A 24,251-nucleotide genomic window follows, 5' to 3' on the forward strand; every position below is an offset into this window, starting at 1 on the left:
TCAATTCATCCAGTGTCAGTGCAAAAATTGCATATGTGCCATTTCATATTTACTCCAATTCGGAGTATTATTTGTGTTGCTTATATTAATTCATCTTTGAAATGCGTAACACACAAATGAAAAATGATCAAATACTCCAAATAATAGAGACACATTCACTCAAATATCATGTTTTCCTGAAATAAAATAGAAAATTGTACTCGCCATGTAGGCCTATAACTTGCCATTGTAGAGGGCAGCAAGTAATCCATGATTTTATTCAGCACAATTTTGTCACCACAGTACATAAAATTATACTACACTGTTCAGCACTATTTACATTAATTATTTACACTCAATAACTATAACAAATTACTGGAAAAAAAATTGAAAAAACTATTTCAGGATGGTCACTGATAGTCGCCGGCACACAGATTGTACAGCGGTCACCGAGTGTTGACTACAAGCTTCTCAAATTCCCTGAGCATGGAACCTGAGACTTGCTGGCATATTTGCAATGATCATACTTCAGCTGTATGGTATAGCCTGAAGCAAGGAGAGGGACACAAAGCGACATTGCATACTACACAACAATACTGAGTATCCCGCCACTGGCCTTACGCCACGCAAACAATGCATCTCTTATTTGCGTGCAGTCTTGATTTTGAGGCTGGATTGAAGTCTGGAAAATGTCTTCCCTAGAATCGAGTTGACAAGTCAATGGGTGCGGGTCTCACTGATCGAATTGGCAGGGCTGCGTTAGGGGTAGCGTTCGCATACTTCTGAAATAGTTTCTGCACAATTTGAACACGAAACTCCAGCTGAATGAATTTACCGCCGTGTTTCTTGTATATCGCGAAAGCATTGAACACTGTTATGTCCAGTAGGTGTCTAAAAATCTTGTGGTAATATTTTTTCATTCTTTTTCTCGCCGTACTGTATGGTACGATACATTGGTCCGATAAGTCCACCCCTCCCATTGAGTCATTGTATTCAATACATACGACCGGCTTCTCTTTGGTTTCTCCTTTCTTGTTTAGAACAGTGCACATTTCGGCATCATGAATACTACTCAGCATGCAGACATCTCTCTTGTCTTTCCACTTCAAGGCCATGAGTTTGTTTTTATAGGCAAAAGCCACCCCACCTTTTTTCAACTTTTTTCCCATGATGGCCTTTGGCAGATTCTTTTCTGTTGGATTTTACAGTACCGACAGCGTCTGTCTAAAACTCATTGAGCTGATCGAAGAGTTCCGGGCTACTGCAATAATTATCTAGAGCTATGAGGTATCCTTTGTTTAGAAGAGGTTCAGCTAGAGCAAACACAACTTTCGAGGGCTTGGTATACTGAGAAATATCTACCCCACAAACCTCATTTACTAGCTCAGTTTCCTTGCCTGTGTACCACAGGATATTCCACACATATCCTGTTTTAGCCTCCCATAATTTAAAAGATTCCATCCCGAAGCGTGCTTTCTTCTTCGGAATGTACATTTTCCACCCGAAGCGACCTTTCCAAAGGAGTAAACGTTCGTCAATCGATAGACGATCGTCTGGCAAATAGGAAATTTTAAATTTTGATACAAGAATGTCTAAAACTGGCTTCACTTTGTAGAGTTTTGGGGATACTTGCCGATCGTAAGCCTCATTATCTGAGAAATGTAAAAATTTCAGGAGAAGGAAAAAACGTTTCTCGGACATGGTCTCGTAAAACACGGGCGTAGCAAACAATCTATTACATGAAAAATAATGAGACAGCTTCGGCTTTTGAATTATACCCTGAAGAAAAACTAACCCAAATAAAAGTTTTATTTCTTCCTTGTTAGTAGGAACCCAATCCCTCTCCCTGCTTCTTCATTTAAGCTGTTCCTATACTAGCTTGTATTGACTGCTGAGCGTACAGATTAGTTTGCTCTGAAATAAGTTTGCACAGTTCATCATCAATGAAATGCTCATATATTTCGTCCGGTTCTTTTAAATTTAAAAGCTCTCCCTGAATTCTACTTTGGTATGTAGCTGGAAATCGGGATCTCCTACATCCCCTTAAATCTCAGTCACTAGGTGGAGTAGGAGGCAAATCGCTCTCACTTTCTGACTCGCTACTCTCATCAGAGCTCGAACTCGACACCTGTCCACGGCCTCTAGGCAGCTGACCTACTCCGACGGAAGCACTCGTGCTTGGAGCATCTAATAGAGGGATAGTTTCACCATTACTATCTAAACTAAAATCACTGCAACTATCTTCCTCACTGAGTTCCAGAATATCCCGTATATCATAAATCGGAAGATCTATAATTCTTTTGGACATGTTCACAACAAGTAGGAAACGCTACATGCAGAATTAAAACAATAAATCACAAGATAAATTTATCTACCAACAAAACAACTTATGAGAGCGGACAACATTCACGCCGAGACACGCAATACTACGCTCTACGCGGCACAGTGACTGAGCTTCTCGCGAAGCGTCACATAGGTTGTTCTTGCGCTACGCAGCTATGTAGCAGATAACAAGGGGATTCCCAGACAAGAACTGCTTAGATACATGAAGGTGAAAAAATACGGAGAAAGTTTCAAACCTACAGCTTGTTTTGTAATGGAGATAAAAAATTAAAACTTTCCGCGCTTCACATGATGCGCGCCCACCAATTGGCTCGCTTCAGCCGCATCACCTGAAGCGAGCCCCATTCTACGGGTAATGAACATTGGTAGGCGTGTTTATACATCTGAAAGATGATGTTGATTCAAATTTCCCGCAAATCGCATTAGCGTGGCACTAGTAGTGGGCCCATGACGTTACATATCAGGTTTGCTTTAAATATGGGCTGTACTGTGCGAGAGTGTTAGTTACCTGTGAGATTGGACGGAGTGACTGTGAGATGGTCAAGAATGCCTTTACAAAGACGAAGAGGCCAATATCAACAGCTCATTGTGGTTGAATGAGGCCACATAACAGGCCTACATGAAGGTGGATTTTCCTTCTGCGCTATTGCAGGATGACTTGGCAGGAATGTCTCCAGTGTGCATGTGTGCTGACAGCAGTGGTCATGAGAAGGTACCCGCGCAAGAAGACCGGGCTACAGACGTCCCTGTGGCACCATCGAGAGGGAGGACCAACATATTCGGCGTATGGCTGTGGCTTAGCAGACTGCGTCTGCAGCAGCAATTTGAGTGGCAGATGGCACTACAGTGACACAATTAACTGTTCAAAATCAGTTACTTGAAGGGCATCTCTGAGCCAGATGCCCTGCAGCATGCATTCCACCTACTCCAAACTACCGCCGTCTGCGACTTCAGTGGTGTCAAGCGAGAGCTCATTGGAGGATGGAATGGAGGTCCGTTGTGTTTTCTGATGAAAGCCGGTTCTATCTTGGTGCCAGTAATGGCCGTGTGTTGGTTAGAAGGAGCCCAGGTGAGCACCAGCATTCCACCTGTCTGCAACGTTAACACACTGAACCTACACTGGGAGTTCTGGTATGGGGAGCGAATTTCTATGACAGCAGGAGCACTCGTAGTTATCCCACACCCTGACTGCATATGTGTACATCCATTTGGTGATTCGACCTGTTGTGCTGCCATTCATGAAAAGCATTCCTGGGGGTATTTTCCAACAGGATAATGCACGCCCCCATGCCACTGTTGTAACCCAATATGCTCTACAAAGTGTCGACATGTTGCCTTGGCCTGCTCGATCCCCCAATCTGTCCCCAATTGAGCAAGTATGGGACATCATTGGACGACAACTCCAGCGTCATCCACAACTGGCATTAATCGGAATTGTATTGACTGATGAAGTGCAATAGGCACGGAACTCCATCCCACAAGCTGACATCTGGCACCTGTACAACACAATTCATGCACGTTTGCATGTCTGCATTCAACAGTTAGGCGATTACACCGGTTATTAATGGAACAGCATGGCACATTTGCGATAGCTTTTCTCGTGCAGATGTCAACCTGTAGTCTTGTACCTTTAATCAATTAAATGTGTTACCTCGACAAATATATTGGTAACATTTTTGTATTCTACATTCCTTATTTCAGTGTTTGGATATTTGGATATTTTTTCTTGCCAGTGAATTACCACAAGTTTCATGCAGTCATCAGCAAAATTCTTTTACATCCCTTCAACATAATTACTGATGAAGTTCTGGACATTCTACCAAATGTGTGGCAGCAGTAGGATGCCTTCAGTGAAGTGCAGCTTAGAGCACAGATGGAATATCAGGAAACTTAATGCCTTGGAGTAGTTCTTTAAACCAAGGGTACAAATAAAAGTTGCAAGGACTCAGAGTCCGGGTTACATGGGGAATGTCTCAAGACTTCCCAACATCACCTGTGCAACATGGTAGTCGCTGAATCCACCATATGGCAACGTTCATTTTCATGCAAGATGCAAGGTGGAATATCTTTCAAGAAATGTAGATCTTTCTGCCGCATAGCTGAATGCAAGTGGTGCTCAAGGACACAGTGATAGTGTGCTGCATTTACAGTTCCACCTTGAGATACAGGACGACTAATGGTGACACCTTTGATGTTATATGCCACAAATGACATGACCCTCGCACCTAACTAGGTGTTCTATGGGTTTCACTGTTCATTTAAGTGCTGCTTTAGTTCAGGCTCATACACCCATGCCCATGTTTATTGAATCATCACAACATGCTGCAGAAATATATCTGTCAAGAAGAGCCATTTTGAATGTCTGTGAGTGGTAGGAAACCCAATGGGATGCTATTTTTGTCAGGCTGAGAAAATTCTTCAAGCACATGCCACACCAATTTATGACTAATCCCAACTTCTAAGGACAGCTCTTGGATGGTCCATCAGTGGTCTACGGAAATAAGGCCTCACATTATCTCTACCTGATCATCAGAAATGGATGGGCTGATCTGTGCAGGATAAATCCATGAGAACATCCTGACTCTCATGCATTTACCCATGGTGCAACACTCTGATATGATACTATATCATCGCCACAGGCTTCTCGTAAGCCTTGATGTCATTCCTGTGCATTTTTTCCATGGGTCACCAATATTTTCATCCATGATTACTGTTCTACTTTTGTAAACATATGTTAGGGCAGTATACAACGCTTGCAGCACAGACTGCTTCACAATGACACAAGCATCAGCTGATGTCCTTCGTAGCCTGCTGGTGAATGTGTGGTGGTGCAACATTGTGTTGGCAGTGTTGCCACAATTTTACTTACAACCCTCACATATAAAAATTACATTCAAAACATAAAGTATAAACATTTCTAGATATCTTCAAAATTATAGCACAAACACAGACACGTATGTCAAAATACAGACGTAAGCACACATCACAACATTGTCATAGCCAGTATGAGGTGGCTAAGATGGTGTTAGAAATTGATATAGAACTGACTTTGTACATAAACACCCCACTCCCAGTTCCACCAAGGGCCTGCAGCTTGCGAGACATATGTGGCAGAGCCTATTTTATTCCTATCATCTGTGCTAGCCTTCTCTTTCTAATTTTTCTATAAGTTTTATGAGTCTTCCATCTTTCTTTGGACTGGAACATGCAAGGGAAAAGGAAAAAAAAATGGAGACCCATGCACTCATTGTAAAGATATCTCCACAGTGAGGCAGTTGAAGGAAAGACCTGGAATGAAGTGAAGAGATCTGCCATCAGCAAGACCAGATGGCAATGCTTTGTCAATGTCCTATGTTTCCAGAGGAATAACGAGAATCTTGATAAATCATGCAAATCATATTAATCAGGAAAGATCACTTCCTCTCAAGACACCATTACAATTCCTTCAACCTCAACTTCTATGCACCACTTATTACTTGTACCCACCAGGTTATGACAGACACCCACCTCCTTTCTCAACCAGTGTAGGGAGCAGTGATAGCTGAGATGTTTTTATAACAATCTTGGAATCTATCAATTACTTTAATGAAGATTCAACTACATTATCCATTTAATTTCTCTCTATATTCAAGCCAACAGATTTTACAATCTAAAAGATAAAACAATTATGCTGAAATTTTCATACACACCTGGTCATTAATAGCAATAAATGGAATAGCAGACATTCCTTCACTTTTATCCAGCGTTGCCGATTGGTATCTATCTCGTTCTCTGTTAACTCTTTGTTCAATCTCGTCAATTTCACTCCTACAAACAGAAACAAATAAACAATGTTATATTTTTCTGAATTCAAGGTAGAAAGATAAAAGGGTAATACAGATCTTATACCTGAAAAAAGAAGCATCGACACAAATAAGAGAGTATAAATCAGAACAGTTTAGGAATGGGAACAGGGAGTTCGGCAGAGCTGCTGTTTGTCAGCAGAAGAAATTATAAAGGGATGTTGGGAACCAAACACAGGTGTTGGCATTGGAAGCTCTGTTCGGTTTGCTGACACCATTGTCATTATATTATTATCACTCAGGAAGTACACAATATGCTCCACAAGCCAGTAAAAATGGAGCAAAACTGAGCTTAAGTTAAATGGAAAGAAGAGAAAAATGATGAGAATTGGGGATGAGGAGAAAATCGAAGCATACCTCAAGTCTTTTGCTGTGGTAGTCATCTTTTGACAACTCCCATCAATGTAGCATTCACTATGGCAGTGGCTTGGTATTTTCTCGCAATTGTTCACACCAACATTGTTAATAAAAGTGACAGTTAATATTGCATACATGTTTATGCATCTCTTTACTGAAAATATTGTTGAAATCAAAGCCCTGTGTATTAGACCTATATTGATAATAACGATATTGTTTTTATGTCCCAATAACTACTTTTTGATGGTTTTTGGAGACATAGAGGTGCCAGAATTTTGTCACAGAGAAGTTCTTTTATGTACCAGGAAATCTATCGACACAAGGCTGATGTATCTGAGCACCTTCAAATATCACCGGACTGAGCCAGGATCGACCCTGCCAAGTTGGGGTTAGAAGGCGAGTACCTCAACCGTCTGAGCCACTCATCCCGGCGCCTATATAGATTTGTTTGTCACTGCCCCGCCAATGTTCCTATTTGTTCCCTGGTCAGCTTGCCATGCCGGTGAGCAACCGTGAGCAGAGTAACATTAGCAATTAGTAGTGGTGATGATGTGCCAAGTGAGTTTGGTAGAAAATAACGGTGAAGGGAAAAGTGATGAGAACTGGGGATGAGGAGAGAATGGCAACAGAGCATAGCCTGGACGATCAAGAAAAGTGAAATACCAAAATTGGCAGCCTTCAAAATGTGGGTATGGAGAAGTATGCTTAAAATAAAATGGAGATACAAGTTTAAGAGTATGAAGGTAACAAAAATAGGGGACAAGAGGACGGTAATTAAAACAGTGACAAATGTAGAAGACCTGAAGAGGACAAGCCACATTTCCTCACATATATCCCGCACTTTTCCCCCATATATTTTGAGTTTAAAAATTGGGGTCTGGCATATATGTGAAGAAATAGGAAATCAAACTTGATTAAAACTAACATTCTTTTTTAAAAAGTAATAAAACATTACACTTTCATAAAATATATAATATATTACATTTATTAGGCTCAGTATTAGGAAATTTAATATTTATCAAATGTATGAAATGTATACACACTCCTGCCCATTCAGCCTTCCATTCTACTGCACAGAAGAAGAAAAATATTAGGCCAACTATCTATAGTCATTTTGTAAAAATTTACTGGGCTTGCAACCAGACCACGAGAGTGCTAGACTTTGAACTGTATGCAAGCATGCATGCCACAGGATGTGTTCTAGTCACATTTATACTGATTCTTGAAGTCCAACCTATGCGTGATGTATGCAGGGATTACTTTTCTCTCTTCATTCCACAACAAAAATTAGGGTACGTGTAATATGTGATGGCAAAATATAGGTAAAGTATGGTAATTTGATAAAAGGCAGTTTTTTGAAGGGCATCCTGGAAAGAACTCCTGAGGGAGGGAAGAAAAGAGGATGAAGGAATACAAAAGTCATAGATAACCAGGAAGAAGGAAGTTATGGGAACATAAAAAGAAAAGCAGAAGATAGGGAACAATGAAAGGAGACGTACTGGGTCTGTAATTATACAGAACACACATGTTGATGATGATGATGATGACAATGGTAAGACAAGTTACTTACATGATTTGGAAACTGCTTCATAAGATTAAATTTGTATAACTGCATCTAAATCTCACATCTTCAATTATTGTTGAATACCAGAGTAAATATTAGTGTTAAAGAACAAAGGAGTGAAACTGCTAAAACTGTGAGTTATGGTGCAAGGTTAGTGCTCATCAAAGCAATGATCAGCATGCGCAATCAGTTCTTGAGGTACCTCAATCGCATTATCTTCATCCTTGCGTCCTGAGAGATGCTAAGGTTTCCTGTACGAGTATCCACACCTACTTGTTTGTCCATGACTTCTGTTGTTAACCCAAAGAGCCAACCTGCATAAAACATTCTCAAATCACTTATATTCAATGCATGAACTGTATATGAGCAAGCACGCATGCTTTGGTGTAGGTGTAGCAGGGTATAAAATATTTTCCACAAAAATCAAGGCACTCTGTAGGCAAGAATAGTTAAAATAATAGAAATTACACATTTTCTGCTGCACAATATATCAAGTGACAGAAATAGTGAAAGTATTTAGAAAATAAAATGATGTTTACAATACACAGCCCTGGAATTACTGGTCTTACTGTGGTTAAGTTTGCAGAGGATCTCTAAGACAATCACTACTATACTATACCATTAACGTACGATTATTAAAAAAAAAAAAAAAAAAAAAAAAAAAAAAAAAAAAAAAAAAAAAACACTCCAAAGCAATGTCATGGAACTGAGCATAGGCATATAGCATAAAAATCTCATTACAATAGCAGACCTCGACAAGGATATTTTGCGGGGAAACACACACTTTCATTATGCATTCAGCGAGGTGTTATACTGGCTCTAGTTTTGAGACATTCAGCTATACAATCGAGCATCGAGGCAGAGAGATGTCTGGTGTACACGTGAGGAAGATCATGACACAGCCATTGTAATTAATGTTCCAAATCCCTCGTATTCGATGCTGGCCAAAGCCAAAGCTACCTTCTCATGTGAACCCAAACATGCTCATTGGGTTGCAAGAGACAATCCTCATTTTTTCCGTATTGAAAGTCTGTTAAAAGGAGAAAAATAAAACTTTGATTTCCACCTATTTAATAAGTGGAAATCAAGTTTTATTGTTCTCCTTTTAATGCTCAATGGGTCCAGAAACATTGCCGAACAAGGTAGCAAGTCTACATCATGAAGGCAGTTGAGCTGTGTGACGAGGAGAATAATAATGTTCTTGGTTTTATGTCCCACGAACTACTTCTACGGTTTTTGGAGATGCCTGTATGGGGAGATGCATTATCATGTTGGAATATGGGGTCCTAGAACTACATTTGCACATGCGCTTGCAGACTTTTCTAGATGTACCGCAGCATGTAGGTGTTCTGTGGATCATTACCATAAGGAATTTGCATAGACAATTGCATCCTGCACCTGTTCAGCTGTTCAACACTCACAGAGGGACCTTCTTGACAGAACGGAACTATGGGTTAAGATGAAAATTGGATAAATGCAGGGAAAGGTAGAGGCAAAAAGATAAATAAGGCTCTCCCCTCCCTTAAAAAAAAAAAGTAAAAAATAAAAAATATTTAAAAAAACCCGAGAGGCTTGAGGATAATGGACTGTCTGGTGCCAATACAAGTTTTCTATACAGCAAATGGCTGTGTTCTTGTAATACTATATACTCAGTCTTATCAGAGAGAGAGTTCTGCAAAGCATCTTGATAGGCATTTGTTCACCAAAGGATTATTCAGAAATTATGCGACATGTCCAACCTCTCATCTAGTACTCCTCCACTTCTAGAGTATTCACACTGCTCACAGTCTAAAAAAGAGGCTATTTGCAAAAATGACTGCTTTAATTTGATAAGGTGGCCTCTTTCAAACTATCCTAGAAGCTCATGAGGGAAGTCAAGTGCCCCATGTTTTGGTTTAGTAGGTAGATTATGATCACTAGATCATGAGACACACAGAAAATAACCATACTACTCTCACCTGTGTATGTAGTGGCCACAATTTCATCAAATCCAGCATTTCCAACAACTCCACCTTGAACTGATGTAATGCTCTCACTGCAAGCCTAAAAAATAAACCACAATAATTATTTAGAGAACCAGGTTCTTATCCTCAAGATTGCAGGTACAACCTTGGCCACGGTTAGTCATGTCTAAATGTAAAAAAAAACTGCATGTCCTTTATGTCTGCATCTAAAAGACATCTCATATATGACCTGCTTCATGAATCGTTGCTGTTTTGATGTGAGGTATTTACTAAGGTGTTCAAATTTCTGATGATCTTTTATAAATTATTGTTTTGTGAGGGCTAAGTTGTTGACAAGAAGTGAATGAAGGCAGGTGTGATATGCACGTGTTAGGAACAGAAGCCCGCAAGAGTGGAGCAAGAAGGAAACTAAGATAAGATAGAACTGAATTTGTCTACAAAGACAGTCAGCCAGCATAGAGCATAATTTTCTTTTTCCTGATATTCATAAGGTTATTCCCTTCAAAATCAATACTCTAAAAAATGTGTAATTTCAAAGAATGTTCAGTAGCAATAACTACTGCTCAGTCCCTTTGATACTCTCAAAACAACTTTCGTTCCAGGGAAATTAATTTTCTCTCTCACTACATTAATTTCTGTACAGTTGGAATATACTTTTTCTATTTATAAAATTACAGGAATGATCTGCGAACCACTAACTTGTGAAATTCATCCAGATCGATTTTCTTGGGAAGTAGTTATCGCTTCCCCAGGCTTTCAACTTGTTTTTTATTCTTTTTAAACTTGTCACACTCTTGGCTAATATTTTGGATAGTCCACAGCTTTTGCTGCCTGTGCACTTGTTTTATTGAGAGGAAATATTAAACCTGTCTTCTTCTTCTTCCTCATCTTCTTTACAAAATTTTAGTACAATATAAATTACTTTTCCAGCTTTGAGAAGATCGCTCAATACATTTCTGTGAGGTAATGTTTCCATTGTTCACTAAATAGTGAATTACAACTTGGAAGAACTACCCAGTACTGACAGTGTTAAGTCAAGAACACAGTACTGTCCAGGGGTACTCTGGATCATGGACATCATTACATAGATCATATATTTGTTTTTCATTTTTATATGATTTGTTCTATATCGCACCGACACAGATAGGTATTATGGCAACGATGGGATAGGAAAGGGCTATGAAATGAAAAGAAGCGGTCGTGACCCTAATTAAAGTATGAAAATGGGAAACCATCTTCAGGGCTGCCGACAGTAGGGTTCAACAAGACATGTTGTTCAAATCCACTATCTCCTGAATACAAGCTGATAGTTATGTACCCAAACCATGCAGCCACTTGTTCAGTCATACGTTTGTATCTGAAACACTTCATGTTAAGAAAATGCATGTGTTAGTGGTGTGAATTTGGTGTGAAACAGCATCAGAGACCCAAATACAGTTTGTAGACTAACACGCACACTGGGCTCATGTGGCCTCTCTTGCACACAGCTTGCACACAGACTGCACATCTCCCACAACCTTGCGTTAACAGTGCGACCACACAGCATAAAACCTCCCTTAGGAAAAGTAACCGATGTACACAAGAGTGTTTCCACAGGTCTCCACCAGTAATGATTTGAGAAACAGGTAGTACCGATTAAATGTCCACCAAGCAAAACTGTCTTGTAGAGAGATTGGAATGTCAATATTTAATGTGCTAGTCACCTTGTCATCAACTTAACATAGTAGCATAGCCAGGATTGGCCAATTGGGGGGGGGGGGTTGTAGTTACAGTATGATGGTAGAACGCAATGAAGGTGCATACATGACTTGTCATTATAAGGACACTGATACAAGTAAATTACAAATCTGTTGGTTCTCCAATTATGTCTCTAAATGTTTATTTAGTTTATTGTTTATGGTCAGTTCCTGCATATTATCTTTTAGTAAAAATCCATGAGGCGCGGTCTAAACCCCCAGCAATCTTCCCCCACATACGCCGCTGACTTAACATGAACTCTCTGGTGCCAATACAAGTTTTCTGTACAGCAAATATTCTTTTAAATCTATGTTAATTCTTCTCAAAATTTCCAAAAGTTTATGATGGTGCACACTGTCAAAGGCTTTCTTCATTATCAATAAAATGCAGGCCTGCATTTTTCCTCTGACCCAAATCTAATCTCAATCCAAACTGAGAATCAATAATGACTTCTTCATATTTCCTGAATAATCTTTTTGATGAATGACTTTGAGAAAAGTCACAAGGAATGACTCATGAGTGATGAGTCTGTCATCCTCATATTTTCTTGTGTTCATTTTTGGTAAGGGATTAAAAAATGATGAAGGCCAGCAGGCACAGTAAAAATGTTGTTCCAGTGTTTGGTTTGATGATGTATGGAGTGGCACCAGTTGTTGTTAAATTCTTTCTCTTGCCACAAAAAAGCTACTATGTTACTGAAAGCTTACATCTGAGTCAAGCATTTATGCTTCTGGGAAGAAAGATGGGAGGGAACATACACAGAAGATAAACAAAACTGAAATGTAAGGTCATAGAAATAGGAACATGAAAAGGGGCATACAATAAGATGAACACAATGCCAGGGCAGTGTGAGAAGGGTGGGGGTAAAGTGGGGGCAGTGTATGAACATGTCAAGATTGTCCTTGTCCTTCAGTGTTTTTACATGACTGTCCTAGTCTCCATGCTTTTTTGTTTGTTATGTTTTTGTTTGTTTGTGGTTATCTCTTCCCATTCCCACTCCACAACCATGTCTCCAACAGTCTATCCAGGCAACTTGAGAAAGATGGAAAAGGCTTAGTGATGTGGCAACCAATACCATTCCATGTTCATGATGTGGCAACCAATACCATTCCATGTTCATGATGTGACAACCAATACCATTCCATGTTCATGATGTGACAACCAATACCATTCCATGTTCATGATGTGACAACCAATACCATTCCATGTTCATGATGTGACAACCAATACCATTCCATGATGTGACAACCAATACCATTCCATGTTCATGATGTGGCAACCAATACCATTCCATGTTCATGATGTGACAACCAATACCATTCCATGTTCATGATGTGACAACCAATACCATTCCATGTTCATGATGTGACAACCAATACCATTCCATGTTCATGATGTGACAACCAATACCATTCCATGTTCATGATGTGACAACCAATACCATTCCATGTTCGTGATGTGGCAACCAATACCATTCCATGTTCGTGATGTGGCAACCAATACCATTCCACGTTCGTGATGTGACAACCAATACCATTCCATGTTCGTGATGTGGCAACCAATACCATTCCACGTTCATGATGTGACAACCAATACCATTCCATGTTCATGATGTGACAACCAATACCATTCCATGTTCATGATGTGACAACCAATACCATTCCATGTTCATGATGTGACAACCAATACCATTCCATGTTCATGATGTGGCAACCAATACCATTCCATGTTCATGATGTGACAACCAATACCATTCCATGTTCATGATGTGACAACCAATACCATTCCATGTTCATGATGTGACAACCAATACCATTCCATGTTCATGATGTGACAACCAATACCATTCCATGTTCATGAGGTGACAACCAATACCATTCCATGTTCGTGATGTGGCAACCAATACCATTCCATGTTCGTGATGTGGCAACCAATACCATTCCATGTTCATGATGTGGCAACCAATACCATTCCATGTTCAAAGTTACTAAACTTCCTTGCTCCACCCATTATGTATCTCGAACACTCATAGCAGGAGTAACGGACATACTGGCGACTAGGCTCAAGTTTACATGTTCAGAAGGATGCATGGATAGTTTTGATCAATATAGACTGTCCTACTGCATCAGTACTTCTATTTATTAAAACTAGTTATTTACACAATTCAATGGATCCTGAATGATACAAACTACAGCCTGAAAATACAAACAGGCATAAGATGTTTAGATGTACTTACGTGAGAAAACCTTTCCACAACTATCGAACCATCTTGTTCTTCTTCACTAAATGAGTACACTTCAACTAAACCATCCTGATGCCCAACTAAGATATCAAGTACTCCATCACCTGTTATGTCATAACAATCCATACACAAAATTCCACTGCGTCTTTTTCCGTCATTTAAAATCCATCTGTGATTAACTTCATTCCTGTAAGAGAACAAGAAATATTGAAAATCATCCCATACATGAACATTAGAACAGAAGAGTTCTTTCCTAACTAAGCCATCAGTCTGTCTGTGATCTGCATCCTTTGAGCAGGAGTTACAACCAAGTGCCTTATCCAAATATCCATATCTTGAAACCAGAAAAGCCAAAATTACTGTCCAATAGCACTGCTGAATGCATGGTATAAACATTTAGAAAGGCTTCTTTATAACAGAACTGCTTCCAAAGTATTTCAGTGTATCCCCATAGAACAAGCTAGTTTCATACCACAGAGCAGTTGCATTGATCAAGTCCTTGCCTTGACATCACATACTGAAGCACGTTTTAGACGAAGCTTAAAAACTTTAGCAAATGGATCTAACCACTCTATATGATACTGCATGGAGATAAGGTTTAATCTACAAACTTATCCACATTATCCCGTGCATGACTTGTGCGCAACATAGAGTAGTAGAAGTAGGAATAGGTTCAGGGAACATTTTATATGTACATGGATCTTGGCCTTTTTTCTCCAGACCTTCTATATTTCTGTTCAAAATTTTGGTAAATAGCATAATATTACTTTCAAGTTTGGGGAATGACAGTGGTAGAACAAGGATACAGGTCAACTCTCTACCTCAGGGCTCAGTTCTGGTACCTCTGCTGTTTAATCTATATAACTTATGTCAGACATTCCTGAAACAGAATCATGGAAGTTGTGTGCTGGTGATCTTGCATTAGCTACTGAATATAAGTCTATACCAGGGCCTCTCAAACGCCCAAAATCTCATGCGTGCCAACAGCGGCGTAGAGTTCCTGTGTGCAGTGCATCGGTCCGACTCGGCTTGGACCAACACTTCGTCTTTGGGCTACTCGGCTAAGCTCGGCTCAACTCGACTCACCTCAGCTCGGATTTGGAGCACTACAAAGAAAGTGAGGAAGAGGGAGACAGGCGTGGGGAAAGAGAGAGACAGCGCTATTGCTCCAAATCGAGGAGTGGAGGTCTGCACTCTGGTCAACCAAGCGAACTCGTCTTTTGCACCGTGCACAGTGCATGCGCCATGAGAAGCCCTGGTCTATACAGATGGAATGGATATTGTGGGTAGAAAGGGTAAGGAATGAGCAGGTACTGGAAAGAACTGCAGGAAAAAAGGGAACTATTAAATACGATACATAAGGAAAAGGAACTGGCTTGGGTAATGACTGCGAACAGAAGATTTGCTGATGGACACTTTAGAAAGATTAGTAAATTGAAGGAGTGGAAGAGGATGTAGAAGATATCAGTTGGTGGACAGTGTCAAGAGAACAAGGAACTACCAAAAAACTAAGAGAACAGCTGAAGACAGGAATGCATGGAGAGATGATGTGTGCAGATCTGCCTAAGAGCAGAACATGTTTTCCACACACTGGCAGAAAAAAATATCCAAGAATATGGAAATTTTGGCAATATATTTGTCGATGAAATATATTTAATTGATTAAAGGTACAAGACTACAGATTAATATCTGCATGAGAAAATCCATCACAAATGTGCCATGCTGGTTCATTAATAACCGGTGTAATCGCTTGACTATTGAATGCAGGCATGGAAATGTGCATGCATTGTGTCATACAGGTGCTGGATGTCAGCTTGTGGGATGGAGTTCCATGCCCGTTGCACTTGGTCGGTTAATACGGGGTCGGTAAATGCCAGTTTTGAATGACTTTGGAGTTGTCGTCCAATGATGTCCCATACGTGCTTGATTGGGGACAGATCGGGGGATCAAGCAGGCCAAGGCTACATGTTGACACTCTGTAGAGCATGTTTGATTACAACAGAGACATGGGGGTGTGCATTATCCTGTTGAAAAACACGCCCGGGAATGCTGTTCATGAATGGCAGCACAACAGGTCGAATCACCAGACGGAGATAAACATCTGCAATCAGCGTGCATGGGACAACCACGAGAGTGCTCCTGCTGTCATAGGAAATTGCTCCCCAGACCAGAACTCCCGGTGTAGGTCTAGTATGTCGACACCACAGACAGGTGGAATGCAGGTGCTCACCTGACCTCCTCCTAAACAACACATGGCCATCACTGGCACCAAGGCAGAATCGGCTTTCATCCCAAAACACAAGAGACCTCCACTCCATTCCCCAATGAGCTCTAGCTTGACACCACGGAATATAAGAAATAAATTAACAAGAGGTCCACCTTTTCAATACAATATACATACATACATACATACATACATACATACATACATACATACATACATACATACATACAAACATACATTATCATTGTAGACTGTTATGCCTTTCAGCGTTCAGTCTGCAAGCCTCTGTGAATTTACTAAACGTCGCCACAATCCTCGATTTGCAACTAGTGTTGTGGCCTCATTTAGTTCTATACCTCTTATCTTTAAATCGTTAGAAACCGAGTCTAACCATTGTCGTCTTGGTCTACCTCTACTTCTCTTACCCTCCATAGCAGAGTCCATTATTCTCCTAGGTAACCTATCCTCCTCCATTCGCCTCACATGACTCCACCACCGAAGCCGGTTTATGCGTACAGCTTCATCCATCGAGTTCATTCCTAAATTAGCCTTTATCTCCTCATTCCGAGTACCCGCCTGCCATTGTTCCCACCTGTTTGTACCAGCAATCATTCTTGCTACTTTCATGTCTGTTACTTCTAATTTATGAATAAGATATCCTGAGTCCATCCAGCTTTCACTCCCGTAAAGCAAAGTTGGTCTGAAAACAGACCGATGTAAAGATAGTTTCGTCTGGGAGCTGACTTCCTTCTTACAGAATACTGTTGATCGCAATTGCGAGCTCACTGCATTAGCTTTACGACACCTTGATTCAATCTCACTTACCATATTACCATCCTGGGAGAACACACAACCTAAATACTTGAAATTATCGACTTGTTCTAACTTTGTATCACTAATCTGACATTCAATTCCGTTGAATTTTTTACCTACTGACATCAATTTAGTCTTCGAGAGGCTAATTTTCATACCATACTCATTGCACCTATTTTCAAGTTCCAAGATATTAGACTGCAGGCTTTCGGCACAATCTGCCATTAAGACCAAGTCGTCAGCATAGGCCAGACTGTTTACTACATTTCCACCTAACTGAATCCCTCCCTGCCATTTTATACCTTTCAGCAGATGATCCATGTAAACTACGAACAGCAAAGGTGAAAGATTACAGCCTTGTCTAACCCCTGTAAGTACCCTGAACCAAGAACTCATTCTACCATCGATTCTCACTGAAGCCCGATTGTCAACATAAATGCCTTTGATTGATTTTAATAATCTACCTTTAATTCCATAGTCCCCCAGTATGGCGAACATCTTTTCCCTCGGTACCCTGTCATATGCTTTCTCTAGATCTACAAAACATAAACACAACTGCCTATTCCTCTTGTAGCATTTTTCAATTACCTGGCGCATACTGAAAATCTGATCCTGACAGCCTGTCTGTGGTCTGAAACTACACTGGTTTTCATCCAACTTCCTCTCAACGACTGATCGCACCCTCCCTTCCAAAATGCCAGTGAATACTTTGCCTGGTAGACTAATCAATGAGATACCTCGATAGTTGTTGCAATCCTTCCTGTTCCCTTGCTTATAGATAGGTGCAGTTACTGCTTTTGTCCAATCTGAAGGTACCTCACCAACACTCCATGCTAATTTTACTACTCTATGAAGCCATTTCATCCCTGCCTTCCCACTATACTTCACCATTTACGGTCTAATTTCATCTATTCCTGCTGCCTTATGACAATGGAGTTTATTTACCATCCTTTCCACTTCCTCAAGCATAATTTCACCAACATCATTTTCCTCCTCCCCATGAGCTTGGCTGTTCACAACACCACCAGGATGGTTTCCTTTAACATTGAGAAGATGTTCAAAATATTCCCTGCACCTCTCCGGTGATTCTGTGGGATCTATTATGAGTTCACCTGAATTACTGAAAAAACTGTTCATTTCTTTTTTCCCTCCCTTCCTAAGATTCTTTATTACTGTCCAGAAAGGTTTCCCTGCTGCTTGACCTAGCCTTTCCAGGTTGTTACCAAAATCTTCCCATGACTTCTTTTTGGATTCAACAACTATTTGTTTCGCTCTGTTTCTTTCATCTACGTACAAATCCCTGTCTGCCTCTGCTCTTGTTTGGAGCCATTTCTGATAAGCCTTCTTTTTACGTTTACAGGCTTCTCTCACTTCATCATTCCACCATGATGTTCGCCTTTTCCCATCTTTACACACAGTTGTTCCTAGGCATTCCCTTGCTGTTTCTACTACAGCATCCCTGTATGCCACCCATTCACTTTCTATATCCTGAACCTGCTTACTGTCTACTGTTTGAAACTTCCCACTAATCATATCCATGTACTTCTGTCTAATTTCCTAGTCTTGGAGATTTTGTACCTTTATTCGTTTGCAGGCAATTTCACTTTCTCTACCCTAGGCCTAGAGATACTTAGTTCACTACAGATCAGATAGTGGTCTGTATCATCGAAAAATCCGCGGAAAACTCATACATTCCTAACAGACTTCCTGAATTCGAAGTCTGTTAAGATATAGTCTATTATGGATCTGGTACCCCTAGCCTCCCATGTGTAGCGGTGAATAGCCTTATGCTTGAAGAATGTATTCGTAACAGCTAAACCCATACTAGCACAGAAGTCCAGCAAATGCTTCCCATTCCCATTAGCTTCCATATCTTCCCCACATTTACCAATCACCCTTTCGTATCCTTCAGTTCTATTCCTAACTCTCGCATTGAAATCGCCCATTAGCACTATTCTATCCTTGCTGTTGACCCTGACCACGATGTCACTCAATGCTTCATAAAACTTGTCAACTTCATCCTCATCTGCACCCTCACATGGTGAATACACGGACACAATTCTAGTCCTAATTCCTCCAACTGACAAATCTACCCACATCATTCGCTCATTTACGTGCCTAACAGAAACTATATTGCGTGCAATGGTATTCCTGATAAAGAGCCCTACCCCAGACTCTGCCCTTCCCTTTCTAACACCCGTCAAGTACACTTTATAATCTCCTATCTCTTCCTCGTTATCTCCCCTTACCTGAATATCACTTACTCCTAGCACATCCAGATGTATCCTCTTTGCTGACTCAGCCAGTTCTACTTTCTTTCTTCCATAAGCCCCATTAATTCAATACAATATATCAAGTAAATAATATTACATTAGTCTTGGGACTAGTTCTTACAACTGCACTTCAAAATGGAACAGAAATGAAATTTATAGCCTGTAATGACATCAGTGAAGTCGCAGATTGCAGTGGTTTGGAGTAAGTGGAATGCACGCTGCAGAGCATCTGACTTGGAGCTCTCCTTCAAGTAACCGATTTTGAACAGTTCATTGCGTCACTGTGGTGCCAACTGCTGCTAATGTGATTTGCAGGAAATCTGAACCAACGTCATCTTTCAGAAGTATAAACATGCCTACTAATGATCTTTAATCTAGCACAACCCATTCTTGGTGTTTGGATATTTTTTTCTGCCAGTGTATGTATATATATATACATATATATATATATATATATGTATATATTCTAAACAAATCCAATTACTTTGGACCAGTGTAGGTGGTAGGGAAGGAAAGGACTTACCTATTCACTTGCACGACTCCAATTCGGCCGTCAGCAGTCCCATACATTAACTCATCACCACCTTCTCCTCCATCATTGCCATTTAAGTGGAGAACTGTGGGAACAGCATCCAACTGTACATTGTGTAGTACTTGAGATCTGTCTAACACCCTCAGCATTCGGTCCTCACAGGCCAGCACAGGAGTCAACCTGTTGGTCTGAATATGAAAGCATATTGCAGTATAAACTCTATCACAAGTTTAATCTTCAAGTTGTTATACTGAACATAACTTCACAGTACCTTCTCAGCAACGAGAGCCATGACATCGTTGATCTGGTCACCACACAGGTAGGAATTGGCATCCTTGCAGTCATGATACTGGTTGTAAACATGATTTCCACACACTAGTAGATTACTACCGCTCACATGCCTAGCATATGAAAATAAAAGGGAGAAACTTCCATACGAACAATACAAAAAGTGAATTCATTCAAGTAGTTAAAATTAAAAGTTTAGAATATGTATGGAATTAGTGTTTATTAATATCACTTGGGCATTGCAGCCTCCCATGTAATAAAAGGTAACTAACAAGAAAAAGGGTTAGTTTGTTTTTTACTTAATTTATGAATAATAATAATAAATTATAAAGTCCTAAATGTTTAGAATAATACTGAAAGTACAGTACGGTACCTACAATTAGAAAAGTATAGAAATTTCCATTGATGGTGATGGTGGTGGTGGTGATTATTGTTTTAAGTGGAAGTACATCTGGGCAACAGCATCTTCTGTTAACACTTATCAGAAGACAAAAAGGAAGAGGTCTGACAATCTGAAGAATGAAGATATTGGTAAAAGAAAGGTAACTACCATCAAAAGGCATGAGAAAGAAAGACTCGCTAGGCCTTGCGAACCTAATACTGTCAGGATCGGAAGATAACAAGAGAGGTCAGATAGGAAAGAAGAATGTGAGGAGCCTGACACAAGTAAGTGGAAGCAATACCAGACTCAGTTAGGTGGACCGTGGTCACCAACCAATGCTCCCATGTGGAGAGCCTTTGGCCCCCCTTTTAGTTGCCTCTTACAACAACTGTGGGTAAATTCTTCTGGACCCCACATGCAGGATGAAGTTTTCACAGAATAAGTCTGTTTCATAGTACAGTATTCAGAATGATAATTATCTATAAGATATGTGAAAAGTGCAATAATAATAATAATAATAATAATAATAATAATAATAATAATAATAATAATAATAATAATAATAATAATAATAATAATTGGATTTATTTTATAACATAAAAAGTAATACTATTTCTTATCAATGAAAAGCAAATACATTAATATGAATAACAGTATTTATATAATCATCATATGGCCCTTTGTAAAGTACACTGGGCAGCAATTATTTTTCAGTGATGTCTGTCATCTGCAGCATTTTGGCATCATGCCAAGAAATTTTACTGGCTCAGATGGTTGAGGCGCTGGCCTTCTGACCTCAACATGGCAGGTTCGATCCTGGCTCAGTCTGGTGGTATTTGAAGGTGCTTAAATACGTCAGTCTCATGTGGGTAGATTTACGGGCATGTAAAAGAACTCCTGCGGGATTAAATTCCGGCACCATGGTGTCTCCGAAAACTGTAAAAGTAGTTAGTGGGACATAAAGCAAATAACATTATTAGATTAGAAGAAATTTTACTGTTCTGAGATCATCTTTAAATGTTTGACAAAGTCTTTAGGATCAGTCTTATTTCCTCCTCCCCCCGAAATGTGTCCACTTTGCTGCGATCTTCGAACGCCAGTTTTCCGGCACACATAGGATGTGGCCAGTGGGTAGCATCAAAACTTAATCACAGCAGCCGACAGACTCTACCAGTCTGATCTTAGAAACATTTCTCTGTTAGAGCATGATCAAGGTATGACACACCAAGAATTTTCTGAAGACAATGCTGTCAATAGACATTTAGCTTTAGGTGTGAATTTCCATGTTTTACAGGTATATATTGCAGCTGGAAAGACTATGCTCTTGAAGAGGTCTGTCTTTCTGGTGGTACTAATAGCTGTCATCAACTAAATTGTATACATGAACTGAATATAGCTTGCCAATCCAATCTGACAACTTCCTCTATGGTAATATTACTGCCAAGACAGGCAACAAATTCTACTTGTTCTATAACCTGGCCACAGACCGTGTCCCACTAACTTCATGAACTTTGTTGTTTTCCCTGTACTTAAATGTATGCTAATATTTCTGGCATCAACATCTAAGCTGGTGGCCATTTCTGCAAACACATCTTTGTGTTATCAAGTGGTGCAATACTGTCTGCAAAATCTAAATGTCAGGCTGAGTGGCTCATTAACGGTTTAAGCGCTGGCCTTCTGACCCCAACTTGGCAGGTTCAATCCTGGCTCAGTCCAGTGCTCAAATACATCATCCTTGTGTCAGTAGATTTACTGCCACGTAAAAGAACTCCTGTGAGACAAAATTCCGGCACCTCAGCGTCTCCGAAAACTGAAAATGTAGTTAGTGGGACGTAAAGCCAATAACATTATTATTATTATTATTATTATTATTATTATTATTATTATTATTATTATTATTATTATTATTATTACAAAATCTAAATATGTTGAAAGAGTTGTTTCCCAAGGAATGCCAAAGGAAGAGTTGTTCTCTCTGCTTAACAAAATCTGCAGAAAGAATACATAAAGGGCAATAAAAGAAATCTTTGTCTTACACCTAAAATGATGGTGAAGAATCTGTCTTGCCAGATTCAGTCCAGATACACCACTGAGATAAAGTTTGTGAAGGTGTTAACAAAATGCTGAGAGCTTGCAATGTTCCATAACGGTTCACAAAGAACCGAATAAAATGCCTTTTTTAAATCAATGAATTTGATTGCCATTGGCTTCTGGACTCTGTTGGCTAAAACACATACATGGTGAGGAGAAGAGGAAGCATGGGTGCAAAAAGAAGACGTGACTGGAACTGGTGAAAGAGGGTTATAAATTTCATGTTGTTGGTCCGTATTGAACTGAGAATAACATATGAGTAAACAACACAGTAAAGGTTTCCACCTATTCAATACAAAATCTAAATATTGGAATAGCCCAGGACAGAGAGAAACGGAGGAGACTCATTAAGGACAGCAACCTGCATAGTGCGGGATAAGCTGCGGAAGAGGAAGAATTGGTTTCTGGAGTTCTATGCTCTGTTCAATGATGTTTCTTAGGACCAGGATCTGTTCTGAACACCGTATAATATCCCCATATATATCCGCCTTGTGTTGCAATTTCTGAGCATGAAAAGGCAGAAGACGTTTCCAGGGACTGACAGAATCTTTATACAACAGCATTAAAAAATATTCAATTTAATTTCCTTCTCCAAAATTTGGCAATCTGGGTCCAGGCTCATACACATGACGCAAAAGGAAACTTTGCAAGTGACTAATCTCATGTTTTATCCGTATTGAAATCTGTTGATATACAATAATAAAGTTTTATTATGAATCCACCTGTTCAATACATTATAATGTTATTACATTTAAAATAACTTCATTAGTTAAAAAGTTATATATGGGACATGTTTCGCTCCCTTATAGAGCATCATCAGCCAAATCTGAATCTCAAATAATTGTTATTTACGTAAATAAAGACTTAAGAACTATCAGAACATTTTTGACAAACTTAAAACTTATTCTATTAGAAAATCATAAAATATAAAATCTTTGTATACATGGCTTAATTACATGTGCTTAATAGGAAGATACATTAAAATTGTGGAAGAGAGAGTACTAAAATATAAAATAAATAATATATATATGTATCATGTCCAAAATCCTAGAAAGACGTGAAGATCAATCTTAGGACCTAAATTTGAGGATTTTCTTAGCAATGAGATCTGGTAAAAAAGTTATTTATCCCTTATGGATAAGAGTCTATAAAGATTCAAATTTATCGTCAATTTGATGATTGAACTTATAACAGGATAAATGTTGGTCTTCAAGAAATTTAAATGCTTGTTGTCATGTGACCTCGGCGAATGCTGTTCAAAAGATATGTTCTTAAAGATGTCAATGACCGTTCGTTGAACTAATGGATTTGATAAGGATGATTGAAAGGGACGTAAATCAACGTTTGTATTGAAAGCTGCTGCTTGGTTTATCTTGTTGAATGTCTGTAACAAGGAAAGGAATCTTGTAAGTAATCGGAATTTGTGTTGCTAGTTAAGAGTGTGCTTCTAGAAACTTCACTTACCCCTCCAATTGCTGTTTGTCGGTTTGGTGTTGTCCGAGGTTATGTGGTGACTGTCTGTTCTGTGTCTACTCCTTGTGTTGTACGAGTGAGGTGGTGGGGGTTGAGGGGAGGGAGTAGGGGTAGGAGGAGAAATGTTTGTGGGTGTGGTTTTGGAAG

General features: G+C 39.6%; 1 protein-coding gene across 2 annotated transcripts in view; it reads right to left on the reverse strand.

Annotated features, from left to right (window-relative positions):
- The window catches only part of LOC136867400 (Bardet-Biedl syndrome 7 protein homolog), a 65,647-nt gene that overhangs the window by 34,081 nt on the left and 7,315 nt on the right, over window positions 1–24,251 (reverse strand). For both annotated transcript variants that reach the window (XM_067144595.2, XM_067144594.2), the window contains exons 4-9: window positions 20,142–20,271; window positions 19,862–20,058; window positions 14,023–14,215; window positions 10,044–10,128; window positions 8,288–8,399; window positions 6,012–6,129 (exon numbers count right to left, since the gene is read on the reverse strand). In XM_067144595.2, the coding sequence (XP_067000696.2) occupies window positions 6,012–6,129; window positions 8,288–8,399; window positions 10,044–10,128; window positions 14,023–14,215; window positions 19,862–20,058; window positions 20,142–20,271 (835 nt within the window). The remainder of the gene's footprint in view (window positions 1–6,011; window positions 6,130–8,287; window positions 8,400–10,043; window positions 10,129–14,022; window positions 14,216–19,861; window positions 20,059–20,141; window positions 20,272–24,251) is intronic.

This window comes from Anabrus simplex, chromosome 3 (assembly GCF_040414725.1).
Source record: "Anabrus simplex isolate iqAnaSimp1 chromosome 3, ASM4041472v1, whole genome shotgun sequence".
Lineage (NCBI taxonomy): Eukaryota > Metazoa > Arthropoda > Insecta > Orthoptera > Tettigoniidae > Anabrus > Anabrus simplex.